This window comes from Suricata suricatta, chromosome 3, assembly GCF_006229205.1.
Source record: "Suricata suricatta isolate VVHF042 chromosome 3, meerkat_22Aug2017_6uvM2_HiC, whole genome shotgun sequence".
NCBI classification, from domain to species: Eukaryota; Metazoa; Chordata; class Mammalia; order Carnivora; family Herpestidae; genus Suricata; species Suricata suricatta.
Window position 1 is genome coordinate 53,484,865 of NC_043702.1, and position 22,810 is coordinate 53,507,674.

The 22,810-nt window shown below is 34.2% G+C and overlaps 1 protein-coding gene across 1 annotated transcript in view; it reads right to left on the minus strand.

Annotated features, from left to right (window-relative positions):
- AGPS (alkylglycerone phosphate synthase) overlaps positions 1 to 22,810 on the minus strand; it is a 127,267-nt gene that overhangs the window by 12,688 nt on the left and 91,769 nt on the right. The window contains exons 15-19 of the mRNA XM_029934335.1: positions 19,725 to 19,794; positions 17,495 to 17,556; positions 12,640 to 12,729; positions 7,194 to 7,293; positions 4,990 to 5,047 (exon numbers count right to left, since the gene is read on the minus strand). Of these exons, the coding sequence (XP_029790195.1) occupies positions 4,990 to 5,047; positions 7,194 to 7,293; positions 12,640 to 12,729; positions 17,495 to 17,556; positions 19,725 to 19,794 (380 nt within the window). The remainder of the gene's footprint in view (positions 1 to 4,989; positions 5,048 to 7,193; positions 7,294 to 12,639; positions 12,730 to 17,494; positions 17,557 to 19,724; positions 19,795 to 22,810) is intronic.

Sequence of the window (22,810 nt, forward strand, 5' to 3'; positions counted from 1 at the left end):
GAAGAGTCATCCAAGTTGTTGCATGCACTGATTGTTGGTTCCTTCTTATTACTGAGTTGTCCATGGCATGGACGTGCCATAGTTTGTTTAGCCATGAACTAGTTGAAGGACATCTGGGCTGTTTCCAGTTTGGGAATATTACAGGTAAAGCTGCACTGAATAGTCATGCACAGGTTTTTGTGGGAACACAAGTTTTCAATTCTTTGCTATTCAATTCTCTGGTATACACAAGAGTGTAATTGTTGGACTGAACGGTGGTCCCATGTTTGACTTTATAAAACACGGCCAAAGTCTCAACAGAGTGGCTGTACCACTTTACATTCCCACCAGCAATGTATTACTAATCTAGTTTCTTCATCTCCTCAACCAGCATTTGATACTGTCACTTTTTAATTTTAGCTTCCTGATAGGTGTGTAGTGATTTCCCTTGTGGTTTTCATTTGCATTTTCTTAATAGCTAATGATGTTGAACCTCTTTTCAAGTGATTATTTATCATCTGTATATCCTCTTTATTGAATTGATTCTTCATATCTTTTGCCCACTTTCTAACTGGACTCTTTTGCATCTTACTCTTGAGTTTTGAGAATTCTCTATATATTATAGATATAGGCCTTCTGTTGGGTATGTGGTCTGCACATATTTTTTACCACTCTGTAGTTTGAGGATATGATCCTCACTTAAAGGAGTCCTTCATAGAGCAAACATCTTTAATTCTGATGAGATCCAATTTATCAATTTTTCCTTTAATGGAGTATACTTTTGGTGACTAGTCTAAGAACACTTTGCCTAGCCTAGCTCTAGACCCTGATGATTTTTTCCTGTTTTCGTCTAAAAGTTTAATTACTTTATGTTTTACATTTAAGTCCATTATCTACTTTGAGTTAATTTTGAAAGATTTGAGATTTAGGTCAAAAGATATTTTTGTGGGTTTTTTTGTTGTTTTTGTTGTTGCTGTTGTTTTTTAGCCTATGGATGTCTGCTTACTTCAGCACTGTTAAAAAACAAAAACAAAAACTATATACTTCCTCCATTGGATTGCTTCTGTATTGTTGTCAAAATCAGTTGGACTTATTTGTGGGGGTTTTCTATGCTGTTCCATTGACAGATGTCTCTCTCTCCTCCAACGGCACAGTCCAGATGTCTTAAAACCAGGTAGATACAGTCCTATGACTTTAGCGGTTTTTTTTTTTTAAATTATTTTGGCTATCAAGTCTCTTTGTCTCACCATATAAATTTTAGAGTCTTTTCTATGCCTACTAAAATGTTTGCAAAATTTTGACAGGAATTGCATTAAACACATAAATCAATCTGGAGACAAATGACCATCTTTACTATGTCTAGTTTTCTACCAATCCATGAATACAGTCTCTCCGTTTATTTAGGTCTTTGATTTTTTTTCATCAGCATTCTATAATTCTCAGAATACGGATCCTGTATATATTTTGTTAGATATATGCTCATTTCATTTTCTTTGGAGCAACTGGAAATGGTATTGTATTTTAAATTTCAGTTTCTATATGTTTGTTCTTAATAAGAGAAATGTGACTGATTTTTGTGTGTGCTCTTAAATTCTGCAATCTTGCAAATTTTGTTTTTATAGATTCCTTGGGATTTCCACATAGACAATCATGTCATCTATAAATAGCAATAATTTTATTTCTTCCTTTCCAACATATGTCTTTTATTTCACAATATAGGTTTTAACTAATGGCTTCAAAGCCAATATTTTGCTCATTCTTTTGAGTGGTCTCTTTTTACTTTTAAAGTTTCTGAAACTACAGAATTTCTGTTAAGATCACAGAAAAAGCTTGGATAGATAGCCTAAAATTATTCTCTGAACAATAAAAAATAATCTTGGTTAGATAAAGACACCAACTAGGTGTCTGGGCTGGTTATATTCAATCAAAGAATTTTACTTTCTGACAAGGACTTAGGTATACTTTTAGCCAAAGAACAACTTAAAAACTTAAGTCATACATTGAAATTAAATACAGGGCTGATATAAACTCTGCTCTTTAAACTGACCAGCTCGTCAGTTACAAAAACAAGCACTATGAAGATTAAGTTAAGCAGGCTTTATATTTCCTATAGCCTCCAGTTCCAGACTACATCTGTTTTCTTTGATACACAAAACCAGAGTTAAAATAGCTCCATTTATCACAGCATGATTGCAGGCAGACAAACCAGCCTGTCTGTTTCCAGATAGTGAAAGCAACTGTTATTAATCACAATTACAGGACAAACCCTGTAAGAGAAATTGCATCAAGAGTCTCCCAACCCCCAGCCTTTCTACTCTCAAACTCAAAAATGGTACTGAGACTGTCACGACACTGCCTGAAGGTCAGTAAATAAAGATGACACTATGAGGTCAACTTGAGTTTTAAGTTCAGGATGCAAATTAAGGCAAATTTTTGCTTTATATAAAAAGAAGTGATCTCTCAACAGCTCTATCATTAGTTAAGTTTAGCAGGACAATTAAACCCATTCTATTTCAAATTTATATACAGAAAGATTTCTGCTTTATGAAACTATACTGAACAGGGTATTTGACATTTACAAATTAGATGATTAACTTTAAACAAAGAGGGATTTATGAAAATAGACATTTTTCTATAGTATATTTTGTGGCAAAGAGTGTGAAGGAAATTTATTTCTCTTTCATACATATTATAATAAAACTTTCTATAGAATGAGACCAACTGCAGGTTACAGTTGAAAATACGTTAAGACAATTGTATCATATCCCTTGAATGTATCAATCTTTTTCATATAAATGGTAACCTTTTCTTCAGCAGTTAAGAATACAAGCCAGAGTTTCCACTTGAAGTTGTCTATTGCTATTATTTTCAGCTGTTTTGTTGTTGTTGTTGTTGTTGTTGTTGTTGTTGATTTGTTTTTTAGTACCTGCAACATGCAAGGTACTCTAGATGCTCTACATACACTATCACATTTGACTCTTACAGTATACAAGATAGGTACTATTTTTCCTATTTTGCAGAAGAGAACAACAGCTCAGAGAAGTTATTTCCTTAAGGTCACACAGCTAGTTAAGTGTTAAGACCCAGGAGTCAAATACAGATTTGATTCCAATGCCTATGTTCCTTCCCCTTTGTGTATGAGTCTCTTGACCTTTTATTTGCTTTAAGACAAGGTCTGACTGGGATCTGGCATACATAAGGCATCTATGGAGGGACACTAAAATGGCTGCTGTCGTGCACTTGCCGAGAAATGCACATTATTTCCCCCTACTTCTCTACTGAATAACTGGCTCTGCTAATACACTTCCTCAGAAGTATTATGGGACAAACCAAGCCTTTCCAGGATTAAATATGACCCTATATTCAAACAAGGCCTGATTATTAAATGTTTAAAGCTAAATTAGTAATGAGACTATAGCAATTGCAACATGAAAGACTCAGAGCTGCTTAAGAATCTGCAAAACTGCCCCAAATTCTGTGAAAACCTGCGCACTTATCCAGTCACTAAACATATTCATTGAGCACTTAATATATAGAAGAGCCAGTCACTGTTCTCAGGACTGGGAAACACAGTGACAAATTAAGATAAAGTCAGTAACCTCAACGAACTTATTCCAATGAGAAACACAGAAACTAAACAAGAAAACAGGGAAGACATCTCAAGGAAAGTGACATTTTTATCAGAGAACTAAATGATGGGGAAAGTAAGCCATGAAGATATCTGGGGCTGGGAGTTGGGGACAAGAGAAAGAACATCAGAAAAAGAGGGAATAAACAGCAAAGGCCTGACAGAGGAAAGAGGGTTGGTATGTCTAAGGAACAGCAAGAAGGCCGATGCTGCTAGAGTAACAAAGTAGTAAGAGATGCGGACGGGTAGACAGATGTATATCCATGAAGGTCCTGAGAAGGAGTTTGGATTTTATTCTGCCTTGTGAGGAGAAAACACTGAGTTTCATTAAAAGATTACTCTGGCAGTAATAGAAATGACCTTAGGGGAGCAAGAGTGAAAGCAGACAGACCAGTTCAGATGCTATTGCAGAAGTCTCAGCAGGAAGAAATAGTGATTTGACCTAGAAAGTCATGGTGGTGACGCTTTCTGGTATTTGAGAGTCATCAGGACATACTTGGTGTTTTAAATCCTGGGACTGAGGTAATCACTGAGGGGGTGAACACAGGACAGACTGGCTCAGCGCCGAGCCCTGGGGCCCACCAATATTTACCAGTTTAGAAGAGGACAAGCTGGCAAAGGGAAAGCATCTTCATTTTACCAGCACATATGAAACATGTTTTGTATTTAGGCTTACTTAGTTTCTTTTTCTAGGCAATGAAGGAAACCAGGTAGTTTAGAGTTTGTTTCTATAGAAAATAAAAACATGAGAAATACGACAGAAATAAAAGATTTCTATTTAAGAAGGCAGAATCTCTTAATAAATTAATATGCAATCAAACCTAGATACATTCAAGTTTAAACCAATAACTTCTAAAAAGATACCATTTCATCAACCTTGGAGTCTTCAACAAATAAAGACTAATCGACCTAGAACCTGAAAATGCACGTAAGTTATAGAAGTTTTATCACAACATGATCTGACCTGTATTTATTCTATTACTTGATACTGCCAACATCTTAGAAACCTACAACCAGGGAGTATAAAACAACCAGAAAGTCAAACTGATTTATATGCAAGACAGAAAAAAAGGAAAGGTCTATGATGCAGAAATTAAAATGTTGACTCATTTCTGTTTTTAATATCTAAAGCAGGGCAAATAATGAACTTAGTGTTTATATTAAATAGAAGTTTTATACTTGGGGAAAAAAAAGGTAATGTTTAGTATTTCTTCCATTGGTTACTACCATAACCTAGGCTAACTCAATGACAGACATAAAAATTCTCAAGAAATATCAAGTGCCTTCAAATCATGTACTATTATGGCTCTCCCCACCATTTTATCAAACCAATTATTTTTAATAGTAGGTATAGTAGAAATTCTACCCCCCAAAAAGAATACCTCCATGGTGATGCGACAGGCTCCCTCCATTAGCAAGGATTTCTTCTCTAGCAGCTGCCTGTATTTGGAAACAACACAGCAAATAGTTTCTACTTAGGTTTCACTCTGAAGTGAAAGTAAGACCAAGCTCCCAAAGGACGCACACACTTCCTAGGTTAAACTACAAACTGGATGCCTAATATTCCTTTCTCTTTGGTTAACTACATTTAAAATGCAATTAAAATATGTAGCCTAGTTTTATACATTTTTTCTAGTGAACAGTCACAATGTCTACAATAGTCACTTCAAGATTCTAGACAAGAAGACAAAATGATCAATTCAGCAGCACAAAATTGTTAACAGTAAGTTTCATGAAGATAGTCAAGTCTTACTCTGAAGTAAACACCTCTCTATACCAACAAATGTTAGTAACTAACATTTATTGACTGCTTATTTTATGTGCAAAAAGTACTAAGCAATTTACCTATAGTAACTCACTTGTTTTACACTATAGCCTTGTGTAATAATTATAATTATCCCTATTTCACAGGTAAAGAAAATGACATTTAGGTGATTAAATTAATCCCTAAATATCATAAAGTGGCTATCAGACTCAAAATTCCTTGCAGAGCTATCAGAGATCACCCATAAAAGCCCTTATGGAGATCATTTCTTAGGTCAATGTCTTGAGATAAGCTACTTGTCAGACCTATGGATGTCTAAGTATAAACAAACAAGCAAACAAACAAAACCCTTGTTTTCTCCCTGTAACATGTTAGGCCCTAAGCTCCTTCTAGAGGAACTAAGGTTAGAAAATCAAACACTTACAGCAAAACAGAGCATGACTAAAGTGCAGAGTGTAAGAAAAGGGGAACAGAAGTAGAATCACATTCAATTCATGAGCATATCCCAGCAGCGAGGTGAAGGACCTGCCGCGCGGAAAACCTCTGAGAAAGACTCGCGTGCGTGAGCACGGCCAGGAGTCAGGACAGGGAAGAGGGCTCGGCTCGGCTCGGTGGACCGCACCTCATTGCAAAGGCACTCAGATGAACACTCATCACTCAGGATTTAGGTTTTTCAAATGAGTCAAAAATATGCTATCATTGTACCTTCCGACAAATTATTTTATGTAACATTTTAAATTTAATAAATTACTGAATTGATTAAACAAATGATTTTAACCAAAGCAATAATTACTTGAAATTAATAGTACTTAGAGAACGGCAGTCTGGATTAGGGAGAAAAGAATAATCTCACTCTTACAGTAGTACAGGGAACGGGCCTCTGAGCAGCCAGAGGTTAACACTGAGAGGCTAAGTCGATAGGGAAGTAAGTACTCAAACTGGTGAGGGTGACAGATATGTTCATTATTTCAAATGGAGTGATATTTGATTCAGGTGTATACATGTGCATAACTCATCAAATTGTACACTTTAAATATGTGTAGTTTCTTGTATTTCAAATATACCTCAAAAAAGCTGTAAAAACGGGGGAGGGAGGCATAGGAGGGAAGCCAACCAAACCCTGTCTGTGGTTTGAGTCTAAAAGGGTGCCACTGAATCATCCCATTGTGCTGCCTTTGGCAGGCATGAAATAACACTAAGACACTAGGTTTTAAACACTAGAAACCTGAGGTTTTAGCAAACCTCAGTCTCCTAGTTCCTCCAATCTAGTCTGTCTCTTCAACTCTAGGCATACTTACAAGAAATACCAGCAAACAGAAGGCTTTATATAAACTGGAATCTTAAGGCCAATTAAGGAATGTAACAAAACCAGTAGCAAATGAACCTCTATGGCCTATGTATAGCTAGAGCAATCAAGCAATTATAAATCTAGAATTAGGATATTACTACAACACAGACCAAGAACATTAGGGCTGCTGACCTCAACTGTAGCCAGCATCCAGAAATGGGTGAACTGCCAAAATGATATCAAGGGTTCCTACAGTCCTTTGTTATTTAATACGGTCTTACAGATTGTAAGTAACAACCAAAGAATCACAGGTTATAGAATATTAATTCTAATATCTATAAAGAATATTAATTTTAGACTCACAATTCAGTATACAACTCAGTGCAATAAATATGCTTCTAATTTCTATTGACTATCGACCAGGTAAGCCATTGAGTGATTAAACAGAGTCAAACTAAAATTCATAAATTGATAGGAAAGTTTATTTAAATTAATAAAAGAATGTAAGAATATACTCATGTATGCAAAATTACCTCAGTTTGTTCAAACACAGTCAGTGGGTCACTTATTCCCCTGTAGTTAAAGGCAAAGTAGAAATAGATACATGCACCTGCATCATAAGTCTGCGTCACCCTAGAAAACAAAGAGACAATCCCCACAAGGCTTTAAGTTAAGTGAAATCAGATTTAACATCTAGAAACTTAAAGGCAAGATCATCTGATTTGCTTATACCATAATATTATTCTCTATCCAGCTCCTTAATTCCATGGAAGGAATTTGGATTGCTTGCCTGGATGAAAGAAATACAGGAACTATTTGTACTATTTCTAACTTTTTTGGGGTAAGTCTGGATTATTATACAGTCTAAAGAGTTTAAAACTTCTGGGGTGCCTGGGTGGCTCAGTCGGTTGAGCGTCTGGCTTCGGCTCAGGTCATGATCTCACGGTTTGTGGGTTTGAGCCCCGTGTCGGGCTCAGTGCTGACAGCTAGCTCAGAGCCTGAAGCCTTCTTTGGATTCTGTGTCTCCCTCTCTCTGACCCTCCCCTGCTTATGCTGTCTCTCTCTCTCAAAATAAAAACAACAACAACAACAAAAAACCATTAGAAAAAAAAATTTTTTTAAGTTTTAAAAACAACATAGATGTTTCTCTAATTGGTCTGAAACAACCCATCTCCTCAGAAGTTTTGTTGTTGTTGTTGTTTTATGAAATAGCAGAGTTAAAGAAGCCCCAAGTAGACTAGATGGGACATTATAAGTGTTCTAAACTTCCTTGAAGTCAACAAAAATAGGCATGAGAACTTAAAACTCAGAGAATAAGAGAAATGTTCAAATATCAAAAATGACCAGACTGTATAAAATAAAGCATCTTCTCTAACTTCATACTAATAATTATTAAGAACTTCATAAACAAATTTAATGATCATATTAAATGTGGCAATGTGGCTTTAAAATACTGTCTCTGAAGGTTTTACTCTCTGGGCCCCATACATGTGCATGTTGTATGTATGTTTACAAAAGACACCAAGAACATTAGATTATTAAATCACATATAAGATATCTACCTGGGCTTTCCAAATGCAATTAGGTGAAGCTTTTAAAAGATGCTAAGGGGCATCTGGGTAGCTCAGGCGGTTGTGTCTGACTTTTGATATCGGCCCAGGTCATGATCTCACAGTTCGTGAGATCAAGCCCCATGTAGGGCTCTGCACTGTCAGCACAGAGTCTGTTTGGGATTCTCTCTCCCCCTCTCTCTGTCCCTCCCCAGCTTGTACACATACTCTCTCTCTCTAAACAAATAAACATTAGAGGAAAAAAATGTAAGGAGTGCTAAAATAATCATAGTCAAATCTATGAATGCAATTTACAGAGGTTCCTACAAAGAATTTAATTTAACAGAAGGAGAAAATACAGAGGAAATACTCTTTTTACTACAACAATACAAATAGATTCTAATCTAAAATTTTAATGGCCTTTTAGGCCAAATGTTAGGTGCCTCAGAACAGAAGAAATGAACTGTTTAACAATGCTACTGTCAATTTGCCAGCTGTGTTTTTCTTCTAGTGTTAATTCACACTCATAAAAAAGATGCCTTGAATGTTTACATTTTAAGTACCAGATTTACAAAGTTTAAGAAAAATTGGAGAACCATCTTAACTATGAGGGCACTACCATTTAGGAATAACCAAATTTAAATAAATTGAAAGGATACCTGAATGAAACAAATTTATAGCAATTAGTAAAATATATGTCACTCATATTTGAATCAATAAAGTGAATATGCCAACTCAATATTAAGAAAGCACCGCTATTTCTCAACAAATCCAGGATCTATACCAAAGAGTTCACTTTTCAATAGATAAGCAGGCTTTTAAAAGTCACAACAAAGCTTCACTGATCAGTATCTCAACAAAGACGAAGTAAAAATAATTAAAAAAACATTTTTTGGAAAACCTCAATTTGGGTATACATACTTCAGAAAGTGAATCAGATCCAACACCTTTTAATAGATCAGTTCTGTCATTTAAGATACTTAACACCAACCTCTTCCAAAAGTCATCTGGACAAGTAATAGCATGGCTACCAAGTCATAATATTATTGTTTAATTTCTAAAAAGTCTTTGGAGTACTTTACCTATGTTAGACACACTGGCTAGGAATTTCTTCCCATAAAACTTTTTCAGAAAATTTGGGTTAGAATTTTTCTTCCAATATGCAAAGTACATTTTAAAAGATGGAAATGAAACAAATAAACTCAATAAATGCACCCTACAGCTAGTTATTTTCCTTGGGACCTTCAGTTTCAATGAGAGCTAGACTTATTTCAGTAATCATTTCAATTTTGGAGTAACTTTTAAAAAACTAGTTTAAAAATGTGTTTCACACATTCAGTATTTACACTCAACACACAACAACCTCCTTGGCCACACTATTAAGCAGCTCAAATCAAACTAAACTAAAATCAAACTCTGGTGAAATGTTAGTTTTTATCAAGTATGAGATATAAGAACTATATTTAAAATTCCCATTTATTAAAACCATTCAAATAACTAGACTGTGTACATTCAAAATTTTGGTTTTATTAAACGATCACAGAAGCTGTGCATAGAAGTTTTTATCAGAAAACATTCTTAAAAAACAGCTACTTAATAAAAGGCATATGTCAAATTCACTCTAAGTCCATCTATATACAATACAGAATGATTATCATTATTTAGGCTTTATGAGCTCCTTCTGAAGAACCAAGACTTGTGTTATTACAGAAGGCATCCTGAGGCAGAATATTTTACTTCCCAATAACATTCAATAAGTAGTGGTTTATCACAATGACAGTCTGATAATGGGAGGGGGGAGTCTAGAGAGATAAAGGAGATGGGGCAGAAAAAGGAAGTGGGGATAAAATCTGTTAAGTTCCTACTTGATAAAAAAATAAATAAATTCTCAACTGCATGAAAACAGATTCCATTATTTAAAATGTTTCAAATTTTACTTGTAACAAATGACTTTTGGATTATTAGGCCTTGTTTTCAGAACTATAGTAAAGAAGCTTAGCAGACTAGACTGTCAAAAGAAGAATTAAGTATCAATTTGGGTTCATAATATAAACACAAAAATTGTTATTAGACTTTAAGAAAAAAGACTTATTTTTTAAATATATCTCCAAATTAAAAAAAAAAAAAAAAGGGAAAGAACATGTACGTTTTTACCCTGGAAAGGTTCTTTCCAAGATTACTCACTAAGCCACCAGTAGGTTTACCAAGTTATAAGCTTTTTGTTGTACAGAACAAGACCCCTACAGATATATCAAATAACTGGTCAATAATCTCTACGAACAGATGTCTAGCTTATATATTCCCAGATTCAACCTCAAATATACTTGTTCTAAAACATGTCAATACATAGGTTAATAAATAGGTTTGGAACTTCCTGAAACGTCCGTCAGACCCTGTCTCTCCCACACAGAAACAAAAGACACAATTTCAAGGAGGTCCTTCTGGTTGACATGAACAGTTAATGTATAAGAAAGATGATTTCCTCACATCTCATGTTAGAATTTTACTTTCTTACCCCAACAGAAGTGCAAAAATTTAGCAAATTCTAAACGGTATCTGTCCCAATGGGGGCAATAAGTAGAACTAAGAAACACAATATGGTAGCAAGGAAGTATAAGATGAGGGTGTAAAAGATAGAAAAAAAATCAGAAGAGATAGCAGTTTGAAGATACAGAAATATTTCTAGTCTTGCAAAGCAAATACATGCAAATTATCATGCTATATGAAAATAGCAAAGACTTAACTTGGATATCTTCATGAGGATTTGTCATTGGAGAAGAAAAATATTCAGATTTCCCTTACTAGCACTAGTATACGTTGTCTACCTAGAGTTTAATGTAATGACTTCACAATAATAAAATGGCATGCATACAGCCCTTCATCTGCTTTCTCAATTCATTCTCACAAGAGTCTCATCAAGTAGATGGTATTACTTTGCTTTACCTACAATCAACTTAGAGCTCAAAGAAATTAAATTACTAATAAAATCCAAAATTTTTACTAAAAATTACTATTTTTACTAAAAATTACAAATAAAACAACAGCAGAAGAGTGCCTTTGCTTCGCAGACACAGGTAGCATTACAAACGAAAGAAATTTAAAAACTAAGCAGGCAGTTGTCATGGCAATACAGTAGGCCAGCTGGGCTTGGTTCTGGGGCTGAAAGAGGGCCTAGGTCTGCCCTCCTAGACTGAGATTAAGTGATCTCAGGCAAATCAGAACAAACATCATGGATAGAAATACACAGAAATGCTGTTTTGGTGAGATGTATCTGTTGTTTCAGAGTCCAGCATCTGGTGCACTTAACAATAAAGATATATTATTTCCCAAGTTACTTAATTTGTATTTATGCTTATATTAAACATTTTTTGTTTCTACAAATTAATTGAGTTATATTCTTGAAATCCCCCTTCCCTGACACATGGGAGGAAAAAAAAGAAGCCATTATACAACATAGAATGTTTAATAAATTTTAAAGTGCTAGATTATGACCGAATCATCTACTTTAAAGTTCCCTTTCACATAATTTATCCTAATTTCCCTTTATTTTAGATCTCCATTCCAATTAATTCTATAACTTTATAGATAAGTCACATGTTTGATTTAACATTGATACATTTAATCTTCTGGTGTTTATTCAGGTCTTTTAATTATCAAGTGACCAAATACAAAGTGCTCCTTCGCAAGAAGACCTCCTTTTGGACTGTTGCCAATTAGCAAAGAGGACAAGACTTGCAGCTAACTGTCCACTATGGAAGATACTACCTACATACGGTGTTTTACATTTAAATTATTGTAAATTAAATAAAATTTATAATTCAGTGCCACAGTCACACTAGCCACATTTCAACAGCCCCACAGCTGCATGTGGCTTGTGGCACCAATAACATAAAGGACAAATAAAGAATATTTCCATTATTAAAGAAAGATCTATTGAAAGCAACGAGTTATTCTTCATTTGGATATTTTGCTCCACTCATTCCTTTATTCCATGCTCACTCATTGAGTAAATAACTAATAAAGTGGTTAAAGTGGTTAAACTTTTTCATCTATTGAAGAAAAAGTTACGTTGACTATGTATTATTTTTTCTTGAATATATATGTGACTTATAATTTCAGTGAATTAAAAGGAAGTCCCTTACTTATCCTCAGGGCTCCAAGATTTGGCTTTTCACTGTCCTGCTGTCCTGCAGGGGTAGAAGACTCACTTATGGAAATGTATTCTACTCCTAAAGCGTTCGGGATTGCTCTAAAATCCTAGTAGCACAATCCTAAGAAGGTGACAAAAGTGAAGTTTAGGAAAGGAAACCTTGCTAAATGGAATAGACCAAAGCAATTCCTCTGGTGGCAAATTACATCTCCAGTAATTAAAATATGTTTCCCCCACCCCTAATAAGTAATAAAAGAAAAACAATAATAAAAACCTCACCTGCATGTAGAAAGAGGAGCAAACTGAACACCTTTCTCTTTGCATTCCCTTGTTATTCGTTCTTTTACATTTCTACAGAGATCCACAACCCTAGAAAATATAATGGAACACAATATTAAGTTTTCAAATAAATAATAAAAATCCTAACAAATGCTAGTTTATCTGGCATCCTTCAAGTCAGAAATTCTAACACAATTTCATACTTATTCCTTCAAGAATGAATAGGAATCTTGATCATTCAAATTGAGCCTTCCATTCATAGCTTCAAAGGGGCAAAGTTCTCCCCTTTTATGCCATTTGAACAATAGAAGTCAAAAGAGCATACTCAAGCTTCCTGAAGGCAGTTTCCTATACTGAGATAAACCCAACTTCAAAATAAATTTAATCAGGAGTGTCTGGGTGGCTCAGTCAGTTGAGCGTCCAACTTCAGCTTAGGTCATGATCTCATGGTTCGTGGATTCGAGCCCTGCATCGGGCTCTGTGCTGACAGCGCAGAGCCTGGAGCCTGCTTCAGATTCTATGTCTTCCTCTTTCTCTGCCACTCCTGCTCACACACACACACACACACTCTCTCTCTCTCAAAAAATAAACATTAAAAAAATTTAATGACAAGATTTTAAAAGCTTTTAAAAAAGCTACACTGAATATGTTAATGAAAATTCAATATGGGTTGAATGAATCTGTGTCCATGTCTAAGATATTTCTTTTAATATAAAAATAATTTAGTCAATAATCATGAGGTTATACCAAATTTCCAATAGCCTTTTGTCCAGCTCTAAGCTAAAATCTAGTTTAACAAAGACTTACTGAATTGAACTATGTATAAAACTGTTCATACAGGGATGAAACTACTATGTATAAAAGTAGTTCATAAAGGGAAGGGAGGATTGATAATATTTAATATTAATCCTTTTTTCCTATCTTTTAAATAAATTTTTATTTGAAATATTTTTTAAAATTTTTTAATGTTAAAATGTTTTTATTTTTTATTTTTTAAAAATGTTTTTATTTATTTTTGAGAGAGAGAGACAGAGTGAGCAGGGGAGGGTCAGAGAGAGGAGTCACAGAATCTGGAGACAGGCTCCAGGCTCTGAGCTAGCTGTCAGCACAGAGCCTGATGTGGGGCTCAAACCCACGAACCATGAGATCATGACCTGAGCCGAAGCCGGACGCTTAACCAACTGAGCCACCCAGGCGCCCCTAAAATGTTTTTAGAGAGAAAGACAGAGAGCATGAGTGGAGGAGGGGCAGAGAGAGAGAGAGACAGAATCCAAAGCAGGCTCCAGGCTCTGAGTTGTCAGCACAGAGCCTGATGTAGGGGCTCCAACTCATAGACTACAAGATCATGACCTGAGCTGAAGTCGGACGTTCAACCGACTGAGCCACCCAGGCACACCTTGAAATAATTTTAGATACAGAGAAGTCACAAAGATAGTACAAAGTGTTCCTCTTTCTCTGGTTTCCTCTAATGTTAATATAGTATATAACCATGATAGATTTGCCAAAACTAAGAAACTGACTTCAGGACATCACTATTAACTAGAACATAGACTTTATTCATATTTCACCAAATTTCATTTTGACTCCAAGATACCATTGTTTTAAAATATAAAGGCATCTGATTTCTTTTGTTGTTTGGTTTTTTATATAATTTTTAAGGTCCTATTTTGGAGTAGAAGAGGTCTAATGGTGATGTATTCATACTTTGGGAACATGCTCAGGAAAAAGTTCTAAAATGGAAAACAGATGTCATTCAGAACTTCTAGGTTGGAGATCCAGAGAAAAAATATCTTAATATATTTTTTTAATGTGAGCTGTAATATTTTGTTATTACTACATATTCTGTTTCATCTTAGTCTGTTTAGAATCAGGAGAATGAAAAAGATAACAAAGAAACACAAAAGACTGGGCCATCTCTCATCTGAAGACTGATCTGACTGTGTGAGAACCAATTTGATAAAAACTGTAATATTTACATGGATTATGCTTTATGAAACATATTAAAATTATCTATATTCCAATAAGAACAAAAATATATGGCTACAATATAAATATGGAAATGGGTTTAATTTTTGTTAGCTATTTTATTAGCATATCAAATTTTATTTTTTTAATATAGTGTCTAAAAGTTTTACAAATTCTAATTTTACAAAATAATTCTCTTAAGTTCAATTCTGCTTAATTCTATGAAAGTATAGGCAAATGCAATTTATCAATGTTATTTATGCCTCATTTATGGAATGGTAAGGATGCCTATTTTTAAAATATCTCCCGTAAAAGTATTTAGATTATTAGAATCTATTGTCTTTATTTTGAAAATCCAACTTCTAAAACAAATACTTTGAATACAAATAAAACTTACTAAGTAAGCTTTAATAGCTACAGGGATTAATGAATATTATAAATTTATAAATACGTTATTTCTCATTACTCTAGAAAATGGAATTTAAGTGCTACATAATAATACTATATGATAATCTACAATAATAACAAGGAGGAGATGGGACAAGTAACATGACCGAATAATTAAAACCCTTAATAGGATACTTTCTAGAAAAGATTTGTACAGAGGAAATTCCTTCTTTCCTAATTTTTTTTGAGAGAGAAAAGAGAAAGAGAGAGAGAGAGAGAAAGAAAGAAAGAAAGATTATGTGATTGGGGAAAGGGGCAGAGGGAGAAAGAGAGAATCTTAAGCAGTCTCTATGCTCAGCATGGAGCCCAATGTAGGGCACGATCCCATGACCAGTGGATCATGACCTGAGTCAAAATCAAGAGTTAGATGCTTAACCGACTTGAGACACCCTAGTGCCCCCAGAGGGGAGTTCTTAAAAGTATTTTCACATGGAACTTGTACAAAGGCCAATACAGTCCAGAGACCAATCAGTCTATGTAAGATAAACATAACTGTGTATACTTTTAAATTCTCAGCTGACCTATTAGCAAATTTAACCCTGTTGAATATTTCCTACTTGAAAAAATTTTCCTGGGCTTCTCTCACATCACTGGTTTTTCTCCAAATCCTCTAGATATTGTTCTCTTTTGCTAGTTCTTGTTTGTATATCCTACCCGTAAATTTTGGGGTTCCCTGGACTTCTTTCTTAGGCCCTCTTTTTTTCTTAATCCATACCATCTATAAGGGTTTGTGTCTACTCCCTTGGTTTAATCCCAAGCCTCATGCTGGTCTCTCCAAAACCTAAATCTCCAAATCAGACCTTTGAGACAGCTATTTTTATAGGCTACATTCTTACATTATTCCTGAGTTCATTTCTAGGAGTCTATTCAGAATATTCGTTGTGCACTCAACAGATACAGTTATTTTGCTAGAACTACTGAGACATACACAAAAACTAACTAGTAAGACAAATAATCCCTTACGAGACTTATGTATGAAAAGGCCAAGCAGCCTAATAATGTGTGACAGTTGAAGACTCTGACCCCTTGGGATTCTGCTAAACATGGTCTCTACCAGGCTAAAGGTTAGAGAGAAAAAACAAGATGTTAAATGGCTAACAAGTACAGTTTATATTAGGAATGTAGCTGCTTTCCATTAATTTTATTTATGAAAACTTCAGCTGACAAAGTTGTTTTAAATGAAAACAAATCAAATATATAACCCTGTATGAAACAGATATTGTCAGTGAGTCTATTAAACATGTAAAAAGTACAAGAATTAAAAAAAATGAAAAGATAGTACATGAGTAGCTTCCAGAGTTGCAGGAATAAAAAACCAAACGGCAATCATCAGGTAAAAGTAATTGATGAAGAAATTCATAATACTGAAAAACTAACATTACACTAATCTACCTTCCTCAGCAAGGAAAATTATGAGACTAAAATGGTCTTTGAGACAACTATGATTGGCTACCAAACGATATTTGCTCTTCAAAAGTTCAGATTTCAGTAAGTTGATGTTTCTTTTTGTTTATAAGATTTATCGCTTGTTAAAATTTAGTATCAAAAACTGTAACAGATTGATACCATAAATTGATTGCTTTTACAATGAATGGAATATGAACATGAATGCACCAAAAGTCATAACCCATAGTATATAAAGAATGAATGCAGAAAAGATAAAAGGTTTCTGGGGAAGGGAAAAAAAGAGGGTAGAACAAAAATGTTAAGATATGTAATATCTAAAAGGTAGATTTATGGGGATTTGTTACGTACTTTATTATTGTTTTAAAATAGTTTGTAAATTTATAAAAAAACATAAAATGTAAAGCATACTAGAATAAAAAGGTACTAACAATCTTCTTAAGAAGTTTTATTACTGAATGAGTTAATTCACAAGTCCACTTTTAATAAAACCACTTCACATTTCCTCATCGGTTTTTATTATCAATTCCTTAACCAATATTTGTATATGTGCATAACATAAAAGGAGAAATTATAAATAATATCTTAAGCTAGATTTCTTTTAGAAATCACTTCAATGCAAGTTAAGATCTTGCCTTAGTACCCATACAAATATCAAAAGCTAAATCATATATTACAAAAGGAGGTTATCACTGGTTTTATAATTTGGGGGGATGTTTCAGAGAACCTTCAAGCATATTAAGCACTTAAGGATTTATATCAAAGCTAGTACAACTATAGAGTGACACTTAAATGTTCAATAAGATTCTTTAAAATATCACCTTCCTTCTATGAGACATGGACAAATCTGCCTAAATTTTTTAAAAAGCTGGCAAATATGACATTCTGATGAAGGTATTAATTTAAATAAAAGTGATTACCTTGTTTCAATGTTTCTTTATAAAAATTTTAAAATTTGTATATTCATGGAAAAAGATATATTATTTCAGCAACTCTTACAGCATAGTTGGATAATATCAGGCATTTTATTATATTTTACCTGTCCCAAGGAGCAGAAGTCTCAAAAGACTCTCCTAATATATAGTATTCCAAACCCAAGTCCTGTAACACAAATACACAAAAATCAAGAAATTACAACAGATGCAGAAGAATCAATAATACTGTCATATTTTCAGTATTTCACATAACTGTTTCTAATTTAACCTCCACTGTTCTTTACTCTCCACCCCATAAAAGCAATGGATAGTGGCCCCGAGTGTGAGCTACCACCTCCAGGAGGATAGGAACTTTGTCTGTCTTATTCTCTTTTGTACGCCTGGCACCAGGCAGTGCGCCTGACACATGGCAGGAACTCAAATATTTCTCCAAGGAATGGAACCTCTAAGAACTGTCTAATGTACATGTAGAGGATACTAGCAGAACAGATGTTTTTATTAGCCTAAATAGGAAATTAAACAACACGAAAAAGTGGTCATCAGGATGAAAGGACCCGGGCAGCAGGGAAGTAGGCACAGGGGGAACTAAAGGAAGAAGGCAGATCTCCCTTTCCTGAAAACAACCTTTCTTTAAAAACAAATTAGAAAATAATGTGTGCCTCTCTTTGTAGTAACTGAATAAGACAGGATATCTGGAAGCACCTCTGCTAGAAAAATATATATTTTATAACACATAAGATATAATGCTTATATGGTAAGTAACTTATACTACCCAGAATACAATTCTGTTTTGATATTTAAACTGGAAAGAGCAATTCTTAAGCCACCACAGAGATGCAAAGATAGAATATTTTACAAGTAGAAAAATCAATACTGTTAAGTTTTCACTTCTAGTAAAATGATTCACTTCAACTCTACCACTGGTTGTGAGGAAAATTCCCCAAATTACTCATCTAAAATGTGTGGCTTTTCTCTTGTGCATTCGTTTATCAGTAAACACATACCTTGGTGACAAAGGCATTAAGCACTAGGAAAATAAAAAATAAGATAAAACAAATAATCCCTCTCATCTCAAAATTGCTTCTGATTCAGTTTTAACAGTGTCTATGTATCTAAGCTGTACTTATTACAGTTATATTTCATTTTCTAGAATCCTGAATTTAGTAATATGGGGGGATGGTCAATATACTTAGAAAATGCTCAACAAACAAAAACTTGTGGATACCAAAATGCTTACTATGGGAGAGCTTGGGGTAGTAACAGTCTGTGGAGGTAAACATTATTATAAGACCTAAAATCATCTATTAACATTATTATAAGACCTAAAATCATCTATTACTTTTCATGATCTGTAAATGTCTTAATCACAATTTCTAATACAGCACACAAGCAATAAATGTAATTTTCCTTATCAACATGGAGAGATGGAGTGCCCAGAAAAACGTATATGCTTCAAATTCATTGCAACCTAAAATTTAGATCTTACCTAAGATTAGTTTTAAAATAAGAACACAACTGAAGCTTTCTTAGAGAAGTAAAAATGTTTTATATAAATTTATGTAAGTATTTCCTTCAGAACAAATTCCAAAAATCAGAAAATGAAGTATTTGGAAACGTCAAATTCTCAATATGATATCTGAGAAATAACTTTTTAAAATAAGACTTTTCAAATTATATAAACAAGCAATATTTGTGAAATGTAATCCTAACAGTAGCAAAAAACAATTAAGAAATTTGAATTTATTACTGCCAAAGTAGAAAAACAAAATAAATAAATAAACTTTTGAAAGAATACTTTCATATTAACAAGTATAAGTAGACTCCTGGAGTAACCATTTCTATTTCTCACAAACAGAAAATGTGGAATTTAAAATATTTTGGAGCTCAAACACAGACAAATTATTTCTTTAATTCTATAATTTACATAGTAAACATCACCAGTGAACCAATTACTACTTAGAATCAAGTTAAATACCAATTTTTAATGAGTTAAAGAAAGAATATGTATATTTAAAACTTGATTATGAGTCAAGTGAGAAATGTTGCTAAATAAGGCAGCTTGGTTCTAACCAAGCAATGTTAGGAATGGCATGCTCAACTTCCAGAGAAAGACTCCATTCTTTTAAAGAGCAGAATGATCTCAATAATCTTCAAAGTCCTCAAAAGCATATATGGAAGATTTAACTGAGATTCTGAAAATTTGTAGCTAGTCCTATGTTCATGTCACATGATGTGCTACATCATACTAGCTTAAAATTTAAGAAAATAATTTTATTCATTCAAAGAAAAAGTATATGCCATATAAACTAACAAGGGAAATATGAGATCACTTACTCGAATATATGCAATGACATAGGTCAGTAAATAACCTCTCTGTCCATTATCTTCTCCAACTGCCAACCCACTGTAATTAAAGAACAAACTTAAGATTATATATATATTTATTAAAAATATACAAAAATAACCAAACCTAATATGACACCTCATGATAACTGCTTAACAGATTAACAATTATACTGCATCTCATTTTTATTGTAATCTAATTTATCAGAAATATATCAAAGAGCTGTTAAAAGAATAAGCTTGGATAACAAAAACATAAAAATACTTTTAATATCTCAGTCTGGTCATTAATTTCAAACTTGCATCCAACAAACTAATAAAACTAACTCATGAACTCAATTACTTCTGCCCATATTGACAAAAGTACAGGGAATTAGCCATGAGAAGCAAGCTTACGTAAACATTTACAAGCACAACAAGATACTTCAAATACTTATTTTATTCATATATTCATGTTACTCTAGCCCTATTCGTGTATAAAGATGTATAATTTTTGACTATATCATCCAAATACCAAGAAGTGTTTTGAATACTTTAACACATAGTACATTTAGTATTAGACACATTGTTATTATTCACAGAAATTATATTTGGTGATCTACTTAGAACTAATCCCATGTAACATTTAATTCAGTCCAACTACTTTGCTTTGTGAAAGTCATTTTTATTTTAAAAGACTATAAATGATTATTGATTTCAAACTTCAGTAAAGAGCTTTTAATTTTGCTTGTTTTCATCATTAGGCAGAAATTAAATTATAACTATTTTTAGTCACTAAAGAAAACTTACCACAAACTCCCAAAGTACCTACAAAAAATTCCCTCAATAAAACCAGATAGAAAACTGGGACTTTCTTGGGTCATAAAGGATGGTTAGCTTCTATGTCTCTCTGCTCAGTATCCTAATTGCTCCTCCTTCATCTCAGGATGCTGAACCCTTAACTATGGTGTTGCCCAAGACTCAGGTCTTGAGCCTCTGTTAGTTACACCTCTTCTGGAAGAATCATTTTTCTTATACTTCAGTTAACGCCTATGATTAAGTTCTTCCTTCCTCTGAAGTTTCGCTTGGATTTGGCAGTAAGTAAATAATATAACACAGATGTGCCCTTGTGCTATACAAATAATGTAAAGCAATTTTAGGCTAGGATGTATAGGCCAAATCAGTTATCCTGATTCAGGATAGCCAGAATTATAGCTGCATATACATGAATTAGTATCACTGAGAGAAGTGGCAAACACTTGATGGAAGTAGCTCTAGTCTAGAACCACTTGGAGATGGGATGCAATGAGATGAAATGAGAGGGATTGTTTGTATTACCAGAATGTCAATGAGCAAAGAAGACAGAACCTACGTCAAGCAACTGAGAGTGAAAAGTAAGAAGGAACAATATAATTCTAGATTATATATAAACAAATATAAATGGATTAGTGTTGAGGCAGTAAGTCAAAGTTCCAAAACAAAAAGGAAACTAGTCAGAAAATCGCTGTGGCAAGTGTATATAGGAAAATATCTGACTCTATACCTCACGTAGATACAAAGCAGTCAGATACTAAGTCTAAGAAAAAGAACTACTGAGCAGGGAAATGGGAATAATTCATTCTGGGCCTAGTGGTAGGTAGAAAGAGAGTGAACTAACAAACGGTGCAAGAGACCTGTGCTGGGAATCCTTGAGAAGGCACATTCTAAGTGTATATTAGGTGAGAAGTAACAGATATGGACATTTAGTAGGCTTCTCTTCTATAAGGATGAGAAAAAGTCCTGCAGTTCCAGGTCAAGCCATTTAAAAAATATTTTTTTTAATGTTTATTTTTGAGAGAGAGAGTGTGACAGGGGAGGGGCAGAGAGACAGGTAGACACAGAATCTGAAGCAGGCTCCAGGCTCTGAGCTGTCAGCACAGAACCTGATGCAGGGCTTGAACTCACGAACTGTGAGATTATGACCTGAGCTGAAGTTGGAGACTTAACCTACTGAGCCACCCAGGTGCCCCAAGCCATTTTTCTTTAGATCCTCTTCTAGTATCTTTTGGAGAGGGGACCGGGGACTGGGATGGGGGAGCAAAGGGGCCAGGAGGATCTGTTGCACTTTGGAATTCAGCGTGACAAACCACACAGAACATGCATTCTCTTACCCAAAACAGGAAGACACTGATGTCCATTCTAAATTCATAAACCCCAAAGGAGAAGAAAAGTCATTCTGGGCTTGCTTTTCTGAATCATAGGTTTCCCTGCAAATAAGCTTTTTGTAAAAGTCTCTTTCTCTCTCTCTCTCTCTCTCTCTCTCTCTCTCTCTCTCTCTTTTTCTCTCTCCCCCCTCCCTCTCCCTTTCTGTCCCTCTCCCCCACTTCCTTAGCTTTCAGAACTCTATCTTCTAGACAGGACTGTCTTAAAATACAACATGTAAACAATAGTAGGGGGTAGAAATTAAATGCTTCTTAGTTGCCATTTTCGTAGCAGCCACTCCAAAAAGGTATGCTAAGATTCAAACTGCTTTATGTTAAAGTAGCAACATTGATCCCTGACTCTGCTCCCCTTCACAAATTTCAAACATCAATTAACAAGGTTCTTAAATTTAAACCTGGTTCATGAGAAAGGGCTGGGAAGACTAATGAAAGAGGAATGAGAGACAATCTTTTTATATAAAAGAGCCATCTGGTGAACCTAATCACTCTCATGTTGAATTACAACTTAAAGCATACACTTAAACAACTTAAGCATACACTTCAAAAATAACAATAACACATTACCTTAAGTTCTATGGTAAATGTCAGTACATCCGCCATGATTGCTGACAGGGAATGTTTATTCTGTTTAGCTCTTAAAGAAGTTAAAGTACATTACTAGCAAGCATAGATAAACAACCAAAGTATGATTACTCAACATTTGCTATTATGTTCCATTGGATCATATGTGTTCAAAGGTATTTAACAGTGTTAGGGTAGGGGTGGAAGGTAAGGAGGAAAATGGCTAAAATGACACATAAAAATGTTCTAACCTGTTGGGAGTAGTTCATTTAAAAACAATCAATTCAGAGTTAATGAGGTGGTAGGAACAGAGGATAAAACAAAAGAACAGAAAAT